Genomic DNA, 14,891 nt, shown 5'->3' on the forward strand with positions numbered 1-14,891 from the left:
TTTTAGTTGATATAGTTTTAAATATGGATATTTTTCTCACGCTTCACTTCAGAAGGCCTTTATTAACTCCCCAGAGCCGCGTGGAGCTCTTTTATCATGAATAGATGCGCTTTGATGGACTTCCAAAGACATACAGCCATTCACTTCCATTATAAAGCTTGGAAGAGCCAGGACATTTTTTATTAACTCTGATTGTATTTGTATTCGTCTGAAAGAAGAATGTCATATACACCTAGGATGACTTCAGGGTGAGTAAATCATGGCTAAATTGACATTTTTGGTGAACTATCCCTTTAAGGAGTCCTCTCTGTGATATTATTTTCATTTTTTTTATGTCCCAAAAAATACATAAAAATACAATTCAAAATCATAGACGAGGTGCATTGGAGTCATTGTATGTAGAAATTGCATTTTTAATGTTATTTAAAAATAGAAAATCAATAGATCCGGACAAAATGACCATTCTATTATGTGGCAGGTGACTGTAAATGTTGTGTTCTCCTAGTTTCTGAAGTTTATACCTCTTAGCACAGTCCATTCCCTTTTGCCCCATTTCTAGAAACTCTCTCATAGTGGAAGGCATGGAGGGGTCGAAAGCTTTCAGATCAATGACCCCCTGACCTTCTGCCTGCTCCACCCCGACTCTGACGCTCCCCTCACCGCCTTTGTGGCAGAACTGGACGAGTCTCATAGCGGCTGAGCTTGAGGTGCCTCTGATGGTGCCTGCAGAAAAGACGGCATTGAGTCTCCTCAAACTGAGCTGAGAGATACCCAGAATTCTCATCTATTAAAACAGAGAAAAAGAGAGACGGACAGAAGAAAGGACATACAGCAGTGAAAAAGAGAAGTGGACAAGTTATGTGCCCTTCAAGTGGAATCATATATGTGTGTGTGTGTATGTATATATATATATATATATATATATATATATATATATATATATATATATATATATATATACTGCTTTAAGGGGTCAAATTTAAATTTGGAGCAACTTTAACGAATCTACTTCGTTTATTGTTTACAATATAATTATTTTCTTTGTTTGTTAGGCTCTTGTTATGTTTCTGACTTGAATGCCCAACTCGGAGGTACGAGTTTCCCAGGTGCACCAGAAAGCAGAATTATTTAAGATGAAGACATCAAAGCAGCGCCCAAACCCAATCTTTAGCAGGTTTTTCGATTATGTAACAATATTCAGCAATCGTCAGATTACGTATTGCTTAAGACAACCTATTTATCGCTAGAAATAAGATATCATGCAAGGCATTTAGATAAGAGGTCGCTTTCAGTTTCTTGCAGTGCGATATCCTACCTGATCTTGGTGCAAAGAAAAAATGATAGTTTGATCGTGCACGTTGAAAACCGATAACAAAATGACCTAGCTCAGGTTTAATGTGTTACTCACTGTACCATCTCAATGTGATTTGACTAAAATAACACAATCTTTGTACTTTGATACAAGTACAGCTCGCTTACTCTGTCGTCGCTGTCATGTGACTTTTAGTGACGTCCAGATTCGTCAAAGAATCGTCTTCTGAGTCGGATCTTTTCAGTGTATCTATTGAACCGGTTCACAAAAGTGGACAGAATGATTCATGACCTGTGGATTTCACTGTGAGGATTTGAAGGATTTAGAAATATTGTTCAGAAAAAAAAAAAGAAAAAGAAAAAAAGTATGTTCACGACCATTCATTAAAATACATACGAAACAAATCAGTATAGTTTTAAAGATGGGTGATTTAAATTTTAAATCACCCATTATAAATCTACTAGTATGTGAAAAGACTTTATGGCTTCAACAAACTGAACCGGGATTAATAAATACTTAATAATCGTAATAATACTTACAAATCTTAATAATAAAAACTACTGTTAATAAAACTTAATATAAAAACGTAATAACAGTCATGTTTAGTGACTAGAGCGTGCCAGCCACGAAATGGTGATAAAAGAATTACGGAGTTGTTTTTAACAGGTTTGTAATGTTCAAAAGAACCGATTCGCAGAAATTAATTGGACTTGTCATCACTGGTGACTTCCGGTTTGTATTTTGTAGTTTGATGAGTATTTGTTGAGAAGGATGTTAGTTAAGGAATTCGTCATATTATAATACACTTGTGGGTTAAAACATTGATGCTTATTAAAATAGCGTATTTTAAATAAATAAATGCATTAATTCCACAATTTATGTGCATTTTATTTCATCACAAAGTTCGGAAAAACTACATTTTCATACATCACGTGACTGCATTGGTCATGTGATTAGACTTTATCAGCTCAGCTGACATCACGACTTCATTTCTGCAAGGCGTGAGGAGGAAACGTGAGGATGTCTGCAAGGTAAGAGGATTATTTATAATTGTTAATGTTTAAAATAAGTTTCCGTCATTACTACTCTTTTCTGGGGTATATTGTGTTTGGTATGATCATTATATCTTTTTTTCAAATTCAATTATTTTAAGTAATACTTGCTAAACGTTAGATGCTGGTTCGTTACGTAGTCAGTGCTAAAATAGACGTGTTGAAATATTTTTCTGTGATTTATTTTTTCTTTTGTTTCTTGGCAGAAAAATGCAAATGACCTTTGGTTGGGTTTTTGCGCTTTGTTCCAGAGCAGGGGGTAAAATATAATGGCGTGTATTTTTATCGACAAAGACCCATTTATGCTGTGGAAAAATACAAATATTATAAATATGAATAAAATACTATTTGGGGGACGTATTAACCTTTTTATTAATTCATTATTTTGTGATTTGATATGATTTCTTACTAGTTTCTAAATTGCAACTTTATGCTGTCGTGCATTTTTTTTTTTTTTTTTTTACTTTTCTAAGTCTTCCATACACTCACTATCCCCCATCGCAGTCCCCATCCAGAGTGTCAAGTTTATGAAGGATAATTAAATAACAGCTTCAGGAAAAACAATTCCTCGCTCGTATTTTTAACGCTATTATGTCAGCAACGAGGAACTGTTTTTGCTGAAACTGTTTAATTATTAAGTATTGAGGAACTGTTTTTGTGGAAGCTGCAAGTTGTTTATTCGTCCCTCATCTGAAGAATATTGCAAATGTTTCAGTGCATTAATTCATTGGAATTGAATTGTCATTTAAATGCTAAATATTTGCAGTAGCAGAAGTCCTGCAATTTCTAGGATGCAAATCAAATTTGTAAACGTGCATAAATTGCCATTAGTTTAAAAACAAGTTTTTAAAAGGAAACATTTTTCATATTCACAGTCCTTTGTCATAGTCTCAGTTCTTTGGACCCTACTGTACAGATGCCAAAAGACACTCAAATGTCAATCAAACATTATCAGAAATCACGAGCGTAGCGGAAACGAGTCAAGCTAAACATCAACTCATTTTTATTTTTTTATTCTTGAAGAGCCTCTCATGACCATATGCATAATAACTAAGCTAGATTCACTTAAAGGAAATATCTCAGCACATGTGTAAAGGTTTTAATCTTTTCTTTGTCTTTCCTTCCATCCAGTGTTCAGCCTATCCAGTGGACCTCTGACTGCAAGGACCCGAAGTGAGTAAATCCTGTCTCAAACTGAATGTGCTATTGCAATCTTGTTGGCTCACAGACGTGCAGTATGGTGTGTTTTTTTTAATTCAGAAGGGTGATAGACTACTTCATTTCATCACCATCACTGGAACTGTGACTTTCTATCTTAGATATGAATCAATCTTCACTGCTGTTACCTGACCTGTCTGCTTTGCAATCTACAACACACAGACTTTAGACTTTAGACCGCTCTCTTATCCCTGATGTGTAAGAGTATAGTTGATTGTGTCGAGTGTGACTCTTTGTGAACTGAGCTACATTTCCAAAAAAATGTATCCGTTTTTGTGTCTGTATTTTCCAGTAAAATTACTTGAACATATTCAAAACCACATACCTGTTCATATACATGAAAACCAAATTATGTAATATAATGAGACTTGCGTTTCAAGAATATATCTACTTTTTTATATTTAGTTTTTATTATGTATTCCTCGACAACAAATTTTTTTTTTTATACATTTAACAAGCAAAAATGATCCCAGCAGAAGCAGCTTGTTTATATACGACTATAGAGGTTATTAATATTTTGAATTAAGTTTTTTTAAATTGTTTTTTGTTGTGTACTGCTTTAATTTATATTACTTCAGTTTTAGTCATTATCTGTACTTTAGCTTAAACTTATTTCAGTTAGCTGCTAAAGCAACAATTCAGTATTTTTCTTTTCTTTTTTCCATAATATCTATAAGAATCTTTATTGTCGTCGTATGCACAAAGTAGTACACATCAACGGAATGGAGTTAGCAGCTCTAAAAAAGATGCAGAAAACAATAAGTAATAATAAATAACTAGTATAAATAAAGAATAAAATAAACAATATAAATATAATTTAAACAATACACAGTATAAACAGTAGTGCAACCACAGTATAGCGTTGTTGTAAAGTTAGAAAGTGCAAGAGTACTTTAAAGAGTACTTTAGTATATTGTATTTTAATTTCAGCTTTATTTCAATGAACAAAAAGGTTTTTTAATGGATATATTGTCTGAAAACAAGTCTTAATATAACCCTTTGTATACCCAATATAACCTTTACACAATTCTGCTTCACGAGTTTTTGTGGTTTAAGGATGTTTATATATTAGAGTGAAAGTAGATACTGTATATTTTATATATTTTGAAGGTTGATTTGGATTATTCTTCTCTTTTACAGTTTTGATGGCATTATCTTAGTAACCCAAAGTTATGAGCAGCTTCCTGATGAACTGGTGTGTTTTAAACCACCATTACAGGACTACAGCGCAGTGAGTTCAACACCACACACATCTAACCAGCTCTGAGTTATATTTCTCTTGCTCACTTCTGTCACTCTTCTCGTGTAGGTGGACTGTTGCTTCGGGGAAGAGGTCGTGGTTGTCAAGGCCCCTGGTCTCCCTGGAAACAGATTGTTGTTTGCCTCCACCGGTCCAGTGAATCGGGACTATGATGATATCAGGCGGTTCAGTGATGCTGCTGCTAAAGGCGTTAAGAGGTGCCTATGCAAACATGATGCGTGACGATCATCTTACATCCTCTGAAAACAACATCGTGTCTTTAATGTTCATGTCCTTGGCCTGTTGTCCTTCGAGGACATATTTCTGTGTTTGAAGAAGACTTTTACTCATCTAAAGGTTTTGTTTCATTGATCTGAATGATTTTTGATCATATAGGGCTCTGAAAACTGGCATGCAGCGCCCTCTGCTGGTTTGTCCCCAACACAACGGCTATGCAAAAAACACCTTGGCAGCCGTGCTAGGAGCCCTGCAAATTCTCTACATGGTAAGAAGCGCTGTTTTTGTTTGAATTTTACATTTTTAATATTTACTTATTCATCAAATCATCAAAATAGTCACATATTAAAAATTCAGTTTACCCCCAAATGTACATAGACTTCCTATTATGCTATTTTAAAGGTTCCTAATTTTGACCTACAATAGGTTTACAAGCATCCGAGGTCTAAAAAAACATTTTCTCATAATATACATTGCACGTGACCTCACTTCCCAAAGAGTCTGAAAACAACTCGTTTGAAGATTCATGCTGCATCCCAGTTCGCTTAGTTATACTGTGCCCTAAAAGTATGTACTATTTTTGTGAAGAAAAATTCCATACTTTTGAGTGTGTAGCAAAAAAGTAGGCAAGCTATGGGATATACTACTTCGCAATCTTTAACGGACAGATCTGCCGCTTAGTTACGTCCATCCTGTCACCGTAAACCATCCTGTCACCGTAAACTATCCTGTCACTGTAAACTGTCCTGTCAATCATCTTGTCACAGTTCAAATCCTCTATTCAGTCTAATTTAAATGAGAGAAATGTTGTAGCACGTTGATCTGCCAGTCGTGGGTCTTTCATGCGGAGACTCTTCTCATGTGTTTGCAATTTGAATATAATGATGCATTTAAGAGTTAATGGCTAAACGTATCTTTACAAAAGTTCACAGTGCAGCTGCAGATGCAATATAATGTGGACAACATTGGATAAATACATTTTTGTCAGGTTAGATACCGATAATGAATCACTCAAACCTCTTTATCTTAACCTCTACATAACCGCCAGACTCGCACATCTTCCATGTCTGTAGTTTTTTTAAAACACTTTTTACTCCTGTTTGTAGTTCTAATCGAATCCTCGTCCAACGCACGATGGGTTGTGGGCAATATTAGCCGTTAGAGTGTTCACAGATCTGCACTTCGGATTCTAACCGGTAAAAGTAGACCTCCGAAGTGCATGCAAAGTGAGTTTGCTTTGGCAGCGCAGAAAACCGCATCTTCTCGACATGTCGACAACACAAACCAAACTCTTCCAGGTCTCAGCTACAACTACAGTGTTTGAGGCTCAAAGCAGACGTTGTTTGCAAGTAGCCATTGAAGACCATAGGTGACATTATGCAGATTTGTTACAAACCTAGGTTGGTTCGAGTTGAAAGTAAGACTGGAATCACTGACGATTCGTTCAGGCGGTTCAGAATCATTTCTTTTTTTTGGGGGGGGGAGACAATAACTCAATTCATCTTTGACCTTTTACAAATTTACATTAATATACAGCTTTTATAACACCCTAAATGAAAGGTTATACCTGAAAAACATAAAGTACCTGAAAAACATAATGTGGGCACCTAAAACTGAATAAAAAAATATGTATAAATATTAGATGAAGAAATTAACGGTGAAACTTGAACGAGACTTAGAAATGTTGCCACTGCAACTGACTGAAATAAAATGTTTAATTTCAGTGAGTAAAACTGAAGTTAAAATAAATTCAAGCCAAAAAGAGATATAAAAAACTATCAAAATTACTAAAACTTGAACTAAAATTAAAATAAAAACCAAAAATTCAAACTATTAATAAATACTATACAAGTAAAACTAAACTAACACTGGATCTTATAGAACTAATGACCTACAGTATCTGTTCTTTAGTTTTAGACCTTAATGCTTGTCAGTACCAGCATAACCTAGTTAATATCTGTGTGGCCAGCCTCTAGAGGTGAGAGAGTCCAAGCCGTCCCCCGCTCATAAGGTGTCGATTCTGGGCATCTGGGTGAAGAACCAGACTGAGGGAGTGGCCATTACTGAGATGGCCACTGCTCTGGAGAGCGGCAGGTATGAGTGTGTGTCCTTTACTGTGTTCTCAGGAGCATCATTTTGAATTTTTGTACAATAAAAAAATATCATTTGTGTATAATGCAGGTTTGTCTGTCGTGATATCGGCGGCTCTGACCCGGAGCGCATGGCTGCCCCGCGTGTATCTGAGTATGTTCAGGCTGTCTTCAAGGATAGTCCTGTAACGGTGAGTCTTTGAGTGAACGTTCAATAGAGTTTGAAGCTGTATCTCGTGTTAGCATTGGCATGCTTCATTCATCTCCATGTGTTTCTTAGGTGACTGTAGTGAGTAATTTGAATACCCTGGAGAAGGAGTACCCCTGTTTGGCTGCAGTCAACCGCTGTGCTAACAGTAAGAGCACAGTTTAATATGGAATATGTGGATATTATATCCATTGAATATTATGGGTTTAATATGAAATTGCAGAAAGATTTCAGCCAATTTATACTAAACACAACTTGTTTCAGATCAGTTATAGCCAAAACTAGATCCCTCAAAGTACTGATCCAGAACCAAGTCTGATAAAAAAAAGAGAAAAGTGCAGTATGTATTCATAAAATATTCATCATAACATTTTATTTCAAAACTGAATTTGTTTAATTTTTCCAAAAGCAGAAAAAATATGTAATTTATTATTTTCATTTATTTTTTGAAAGAAATTGATACTTTTATTCAGCAAGGATCCATTAAATTGATCAAATAAAGACATTTATAATGTCACAAAAATTATATTTCAAGTAAATGCTGTTCTTTTAAACTTTCTATTCATTTTGGAATCCTGAAAAAAAAAAACCAAACACACACATACATATATATATATATATATATATATATATAAGCAACACAACTGTTTTTGACATTAATAATAATGTTTCTTGAGCACCAAATCAGCATATTAGAATGATTTCTGAAGGATCATGTGACACTGAAGACTGAAGTAATGATGCTGAAAATTCAGCTTTATTTTTAATTTTTTTTTTTTTTTTAATTAAATAATATTTCACAATATTACTGTTGCTGTAGTTTTTGTTCAAGTAAATGCAGCCTTGGTGAGCATAATGGAATTTTAATGTTTACAATACATTTTTACATTGTCAATAAAAGTAAGCATGTGGTTATTGTTGAGCCCATTTTCACCTAGTACAGTGGAAGTAGGATGAGGTATGAGGCCATAAACCATAAGACCATGACCCAGACCAAGACTTCATCTCTGGATCTCATTAGTGATTGTGTTCTGTAATGTGCTAAAAGATGTTTCTCCTTCAGCTGTGCCGCGTCATCAGGCCAGAGTGATCAAACTGCTGTACTCTGGAGAAGGACCCATTCAACAGACTCTCATGGTGGTTGGCAAGGTAATATTTCAGTTCACTGTATCTGGACACCCAGGACAGAGAATTGTCCAGTCCATATGAACGTTGTATGTTGTTTCAGGGCATTACGTATGACACCGGTGGAGCTGACATCAAGGCCGGTGGAGTCATGGCTGGAATGCACCGAGATAAATGCGGATCTGCGGCTGTTGCTGGATTCTTCCAGGTACTGGTCCCACACACACCTGCTCGTGTTACTGACGGTCAGAAGAATCTTAGAGACTAATATCATTGTTGTTTTAGGTCTTAGCCAAACTGAAGCCCAAACACCTGAAGGTTGTGGGTGCGATGGCAATGGTGCGGAACAGTGTCGGGTCTGGTAAGCAACTTTGTCTGCATGTGTTTACCAGTTTGGGTGTCTGTTACTTAGTCTTTTTTGTTTTTTTTACCCTTTGACAGATTGTTATGTGGCGGACGAGTTGGTGGTGTCTCGCGCTGGTCGTAGAATCCGAGTTGGAAACACTGATGCTGAAGGAAGAATGGTCATGGTGGACTTGCTGTGTGAGATGAAGGAGCAGGTACACATATATCAGCATATAGAATTAGGGTTGGGTATCGTTTGGGTTTTTTCTGATACCGGTGCCAGATCGATACTTTTAAAACGGTACCTGTGCCTAACCGGTGCCTGAACCGATACTTTTAAAAAAAGAGAGCCTCAAAACGATGGTGAATGACATAAAAGAATGGCTTTTTTATTGAAAAAAATAAAATAAAAATTTCTTAATTTAATATATTTACATTTTTGTGTAAATTTATAAATATAAGTAGTCTAAATACAAAACACAACAAATTTACATAACAAATACACAATAAAACCTTAGCCACCTGACCCAAATACAATAATTTAACACAATTTAACTGTATTCTTGGTATGCTACAAACCAGCTTTAAATTTCAGCCATTCTTTTCACATTTTTTGCCTTTTCTGGCCAAATACACCTCTACTGACTTGTGCCCGTTTCACACATACTCCGTTTGCAGTGTGTATGCGGTGCACTCTGTTGCAGTGTGTATGTGGTGCAGGAGCAGCATGCGCTATAGTGCTTTCACATATGCTGCGTTTGCAGTGCGTAACTGATCCACGGCTATACCACAAACACATAATCACTATTTTTTTTTTCAAATCTAGAAGTTATCAGCAACTTTTATATAAAAAAAAAGTTTTGTCAGCATTGCGATTCTCTTTGTACACATACACTCTTTAATAGACGTATTCACGTTTAAAAACAATTTAAACAACGTATTATTTAATGCATTATATCATAAATTTGAATTTTAGCAGTTGATGATCACGCGATCTAAACCCTCTAATCATACCGGTGTGAGCCATTTCAACTGACAGCTGAGGCATTTAAGTGGCACCGAAATGAGGCACCAAAATCTGCTTTTTGATTCGGTCCGGTTACACACCGGTTACTAAGGTACCGGTTCCATACCGGTGCCCGGTTTCGGTACCCAACCCTATATAGAATATTACGCATTACTATTTTAAGATTTAAAGGGTCCTATCATGAGATCAAGATCATCTTATTTTAAAATGTGTAGCACCTACAGCTCTGCATATCTTTTTATATGTTAGTAACAAGCGTCTCTGTGCGAGCAGCACATTTCAACACCGTTCGTTTAAGAAAACGTCATAATAATGCAGGCTAATTAATAATAATAATAATAATAGTTTATAAGTTTTAGACATATTCGTACACGAATCAAACTTTTTTTTTTTTCAGTTTAAGTAAAAAAAAAAAAAATCTAACATTTTATATTTGATTTTATTAAATGTAATACTTAATTTTATTTCATGCTTATTTCAATTGTTAAATTATTATATTAACTATTTCCCGGCCAGTGTTTTTTTTAAAAAAGTTGTTTGCCACCGCCAGCATTTTTGATAATATTCACAAAAATGTAATGGCCCCCAGAATATTGTGTTGTATGAACATGCAATATATCAAAAGAAAGAACAGAGCCTCTGCTTTAAAAATGTATTCTAGCTTCATGTATTTATTTTTTTATCAGCATGTAAGTTTCATTAAAAAAAGCAACATTTCGAAAAAAAAAAAAAAAAAACGAGAAAATCACGTTTTCTTTTTTCAAAGACTACAACATGCATAAGCAATGCTTTTATTGCATAGACTGTAAAAAAATATGGACGTAGTGTCCGTGACGTCACCCGTAGGTTTCTGAAGACCATTTTGAAGCCTAAAGTGGGCGTGGCCGACCGTCGCCATCTTGGCAGCGCGTCACTCCCGAATTTATTTATTTTTACAGTCAGACAATGAGCTGAAGTAACGTGACGGCTAACAGACAGCAGACAAACGGCTAATGATGACTAATGACCACAGCAGCAGGAATCCACCTGTCACTCAAAAGTGGACACGCCCTTAATTATGCAGAACTTTAAGGCTTAATATAATGTAAACGGATGAGTTATAAAAAAATTCACCCCCCTCACAGTTGTCATGAAGGGAAAAATAAGCTATATAGACCAAAGCCACTTTTTGCACCAGGCTGTAAATGTGTTTTTTTCTGCTGTAAAGTTGGGTATTTTAACATGGGGGAGATGCAGATTTGACTCACTTCTGCACCCAGCCTCAAACGGCCAGTCGATGAATTGCCGTTGAATTCACTTCCATGTTGGTTTCAAGAGAGAGACAGGGAGGTTGCCGCTTGTTTTATTGCTTGTTTGTGCTTCTTCATCTATGTTTTGATCCGGAGATTCTGTCAGAAGAGGTGTAATGGTGCCCTCTACCGTATAGCCCTTATGCGCCAGAGAAACAAGTGTGCAGCCAACTTTAGAATTTTGTGTTTGAACTTCTGTTTTTGCGGTAGCTCTATATATTTCTATGGCATCGCTGTCGAAGAGTAATTAGCTGGTGACGTGGATTTACTTATTGTAGAGTTAATGAAAGTTATCATGAGCATTGTAATGTTTGAAGCGACATCATAACAAATGTCAGTAGCTTGGGAAGATTTTAAAACGATCGGTTCATTCATAAATCCGTAAGATCTTACCTTCATGTCCTGAAAATACAAACCGGAAGACAGAACACAACGAGCCCAGCGCTGAAATGGGGCGGAGCTACATAAGGTCTATAACAGTGAAAACAAGGAAAGCTGGAAAATTCCATCAATGGCAGGGAAACAGTTAAATATGACATTTATCCTTTTTGCTGGTCTGGACATCTCGTGTTTGTTTCTCTAGGCATTGCGGGAGGTGTCTCCTCAGCTCTTCACTATTGCCACTCTGACCGGACATGCTGTCAGAGCCATGGGGCCGCACTATTCTGTGAGTACTTGAACATCTTCATCACACATCATTTCCGCTTTCATTTTGACCGTGTCCCTCTCCATGTGTCCCTGTAGATCATAATGGATAACGGTGCTGCTCAACGCTCAGGAAACGCTCTGCAGTGGCAGAAAGGTAAGAAGAGCTAAGACCTTTTTGTTTTTGTTTCCATCAACGTAGTTTGATTCATCTGAAATCTGTCTGTGTGGCAGCGGGAGAGGTGCTGGGAGACATGTTTGAGGTGTCCACTATCCGTCGGGAGGATTATGAGTTCCACAAAGGGAAGTCTGAGTATGAGGAGATCCTGCAGTCCAATAACCTGCCTTCGTCTGCCACACCACGCGGACACCAGGCGCCCGGCGCATTCCTCATCATGGCTTCTGGACTGGATAAGGTAGACGCGCACACACACACACACACTCGCCTAAGGTTTCAGCGTTAAGAGAACTATGGGAAAAACCTTATTCCTGATGTAATATCAGTTTAGGATTCGTTATTTATGACACTTTAAGCACTTCCCCGCTGGGGGTGTTTGACGAGTGCTCTTGCCACGAGATCTCGCGATACCAAAACGTGATGATATTTCTCGTCGAACTGAAAAGCTGTCTGGTGATATCAGCATGAGATGAGTTTGTGGCAAAACCTTGCTGTTTGCTTCGGTTTCCAAAAACGTGCATTTGGGAAGGCATATAAAGTCTGACACGCTTCGTTTCATTGCAAAGTGTTGCGCTGTTAGCATTTACATGCGTGGAGCGTCTCAAACTCCATCTTTGCATATGCTGTGAGTTTGAGTTGGTCATAACGTTCATCTGGGAACACAACGTGCGCCATTTCACCAGATTTGTAATATAAATCATTTATAAGCCTACGCCAACACAGGAGAATACATGTTTCTAAATATGTGAATTGTTGTTCATCCCGATTTCAAAATAAAAGTTCAAACCCTTGCTTTGAGTTTGCACGTTTTAATGTCCAAATGTTCTTGTTCAAGAAATGACGGCGGCTGTAGCATTTCTATCATAAAGAAGTGAGCAAATATTAAAGATCAAGTGGACATTTGAATTGTAATGCTGTTTGGCTAATATTAAACAAGGATTTGAACTGTAAAGTTTAACCACAACACTCACCCTCTGCAGGCATTTGTTGTAATAATGTACATAAGTTGATTTGTTTATATTATGTACAGCATATCACATAGTGTTGTTCAATAAAACCGTATGATTTCTTGCTTTTAAACCAAATATAATTGCTTCATTGTTATTCTATATTTATTTAAGTCATTTTAAAGGCTATTGTTCACTTAGGTCCATTTTTATTACCACAAAAATGATCTGATTACTCGATTAGTAATCAAAATAATCTATTACCAAAATAATCATTAGCGACAGCACTAGATTAGTTAAACATTTCAGTATTATTTCAATATTTCGTCATTGAAGATTTCTTAAAAGTGGTTCAAATATTGTCTCGTTCTTGTGAACCAAATATCACGTATAAAACATTTAACTGCATATAAATCAAAACTGCCTTAACGAAACAGAATGACATTTTTAACATGCAAAGTCTTTGACAAAAATACCATTTTCTCAGCTTTTTGTTCAAAATGTTACCAACATTAAAGTGTTGATTAAAAAAAAAAAGAATGAATGAATTTAGTTTTTTGTTCACGTTATCATACAACAAAACATTATGGGGGCCATGCAAGTTTTGTGAATATGATCAAAAAACTGGTGCTGTCTGGCAACCTAAAAATAAAACGCTGGTGGCGAAAAGTTCAAATCTTAACCCTTTTGCAAAAATACATATAATAACCATCTACACATTTGCCCCTCAGCATGGAGTGGACTCGGACAAACCTCTGCCTTACTCCCATATCGACATTGCTGGATCCAGCGGCCCTTTCCCTGGGGTCCCGACAGGAGCCCCAATACTTGCCATGGCGGCAAAATACCTGCAGCTCTAAACATACGTCCAATGGTTTTCTGTTCCTTCGTGAATTCAATCATTTCCGTCTTGTGCCATTTCTCAATTAATGGCTTTCATATCTGCTCCGTCTGACAGTGTGTGGCCAAATAATGGCGAAGCCATCCATCTTTATCATTTTATCGCTTCATGCATATATTCATCTCTTCACGTCCTAAAAAAACCTATATGCTGCTCTCTCATACACAAAAATCATCTTAATCACATTTTTATCATTTTGAACCTGTGCTGGTTTTCTGTCTCGGATTAATTAACCAAAGCAGAGTTTTATTTCCGTTCTTACCCTGTAGCCTTACAGTTTCTCAGTTGAGGTGACATTAAAGAGAGGGTGAGGAAGTTGAGCCAGTGATTTTGATATTGAATTGCATCTGTGACTTTGTTTGGTAATACTGTTGGAGGAATGTTGCATATCGTGTAACCGCCCATTTTGTATGTAATCAAAATATGAGAATAAAAGCATTTTGGCAAACAAAAGGAACATGATGCCTTGTGTATCCAACTGGAAGTCCAGTTTAGCTGTGACCATAAGAATAAATGTCTCTGTGAATACTGAGTAGAATATGATTTGAAAGTTTGTGAAATGCCTAATTAAAATGTGCATTTAAAATGTTTTAATTTACTATTTAGTTTTATTTGTAACACTTTACAATAAGGTTTAATTAGTTAAAATGAACTAATGATAAACAAACCATGTACTAATCTTAGTAAATGTTGATTTTAACATGGATGTGAATATTTTTATTAACTAACATTAACAAAGGTTAAATAATAAATGCTGTAAGAGTATTGCTTATTGTTAGTTCATGTTAATATATTAACAAATGAGACCTTAAGTGTTACTGCTTTATTTAAAACATCAAACAAACAGTTTTAAATTTCAAGTGTTTAAAAATAATTTAATAATCTGGTCACACTTTAGTTCAGGTCCGTGTACTTTTTCGTTCATTCATTATTCTATTTCGGAATGAAAGATGCAATTTAAAAAAGGGTGCGGCTTGGTTTTTTTGTTTAAAAGAAAAAAGCAGAAATTGCTGTATTTTGTTTTCCAAATGTATTGTTGTCATCAAATAATATTATTAGAAAATTGGACTACATTTC

General features: G+C 36.1%; 2 protein-coding genes across 5 annotated transcripts in view; one reads left to right on the top strand and one right to left on the bottom strand.

Moving 5' to 3' along the window:
- fahd2a (fumarylacetoacetate hydrolase domain containing 2A) overlaps nucleotides 1–1,554 on the bottom strand; it is a 16,692-nt gene extending 15,138 nt beyond the window's left edge. The window contains exons 1-2 of one of the 4 annotated variants that reach the window (XM_079896807.1): nucleotides 1,480–1,554; nucleotides 522–784 (exon numbers count right to left, since the gene is read on the bottom strand). In XM_079896807.1, the coding sequence (XP_079752933.1) occupies nucleotides 522–784 (263 nt within the window). In that variant the 5' untranslated portion in view covers nucleotides 1,480–1,554. Of the gene's footprint in view, nucleotides 1–521; nucleotides 785–1,315 lie in introns of all 4 variants that reach the window. The other 3 variants (XM_079896809.1, XM_079896806.1, XM_079896808.1) reach the window with 3 other exon arrangements.
- Nucleotides 1,501–14,052, top strand: LOC307173581 (putative aminopeptidase W07G4.4). Its single transcript, XM_079896799.1, has 16 exons — nucleotides 1,501–2,343; nucleotides 3,496–3,537; nucleotides 4,723–4,813; nucleotides 4,892–5,040; nucleotides 5,219–5,327; nucleotides 7,029–7,153; nucleotides 7,241–7,340; nucleotides 7,430–7,505; nucleotides 8,421–8,506; nucleotides 8,586–8,690; nucleotides 8,768–8,843; nucleotides 8,924–9,042; nucleotides 11,727–11,810; nucleotides 11,888–11,945; nucleotides 12,023–12,204; nucleotides 13,645–14,052. The coding sequence occupies exons 1-16, from the start codon at nucleotides 2,333–2,335 to the stop codon at nucleotides 13,771–13,773; spliced, it is 1,542 nt and encodes a 513-aa protein (XP_079752925.1). The 5' UTR covers nucleotides 1,501–2,332; the 3' UTR covers nucleotides 13,774–14,052.
- The last annotated feature ends 839 nt before the right edge of the window (nucleotides 14,053–14,891 follow it).

The sequence above is a fragment of the Squalius cephalus genome (genome assembly GCF_949319135.1).
Source record: "Squalius cephalus genome assembly, chromosome: 16".
Taxonomy (NCBI): domain Eukaryota; kingdom Metazoa; phylum Chordata; class Actinopteri; order Cypriniformes; family Leuciscidae; genus Squalius; species Squalius cephalus.

Coding starts and splice junctions, on each gene's coding strand:
- LOC307173581 (XM_079896799.1), top strand. Junction 7,506..8,420: donor AGTCAACCGCTGTGCTAACA/GTAAGAGCACAG, acceptor TTTCTCCTTCAG/CTGTGCCGCGTCATCAGGCC. Junction 8,507..8,585: donor CTCTCATGGTGGTTGGCAAG/GTAATATTTCAG, acceptor ATGTTGTTTCAG/GGCATTACGTATGACACCGG.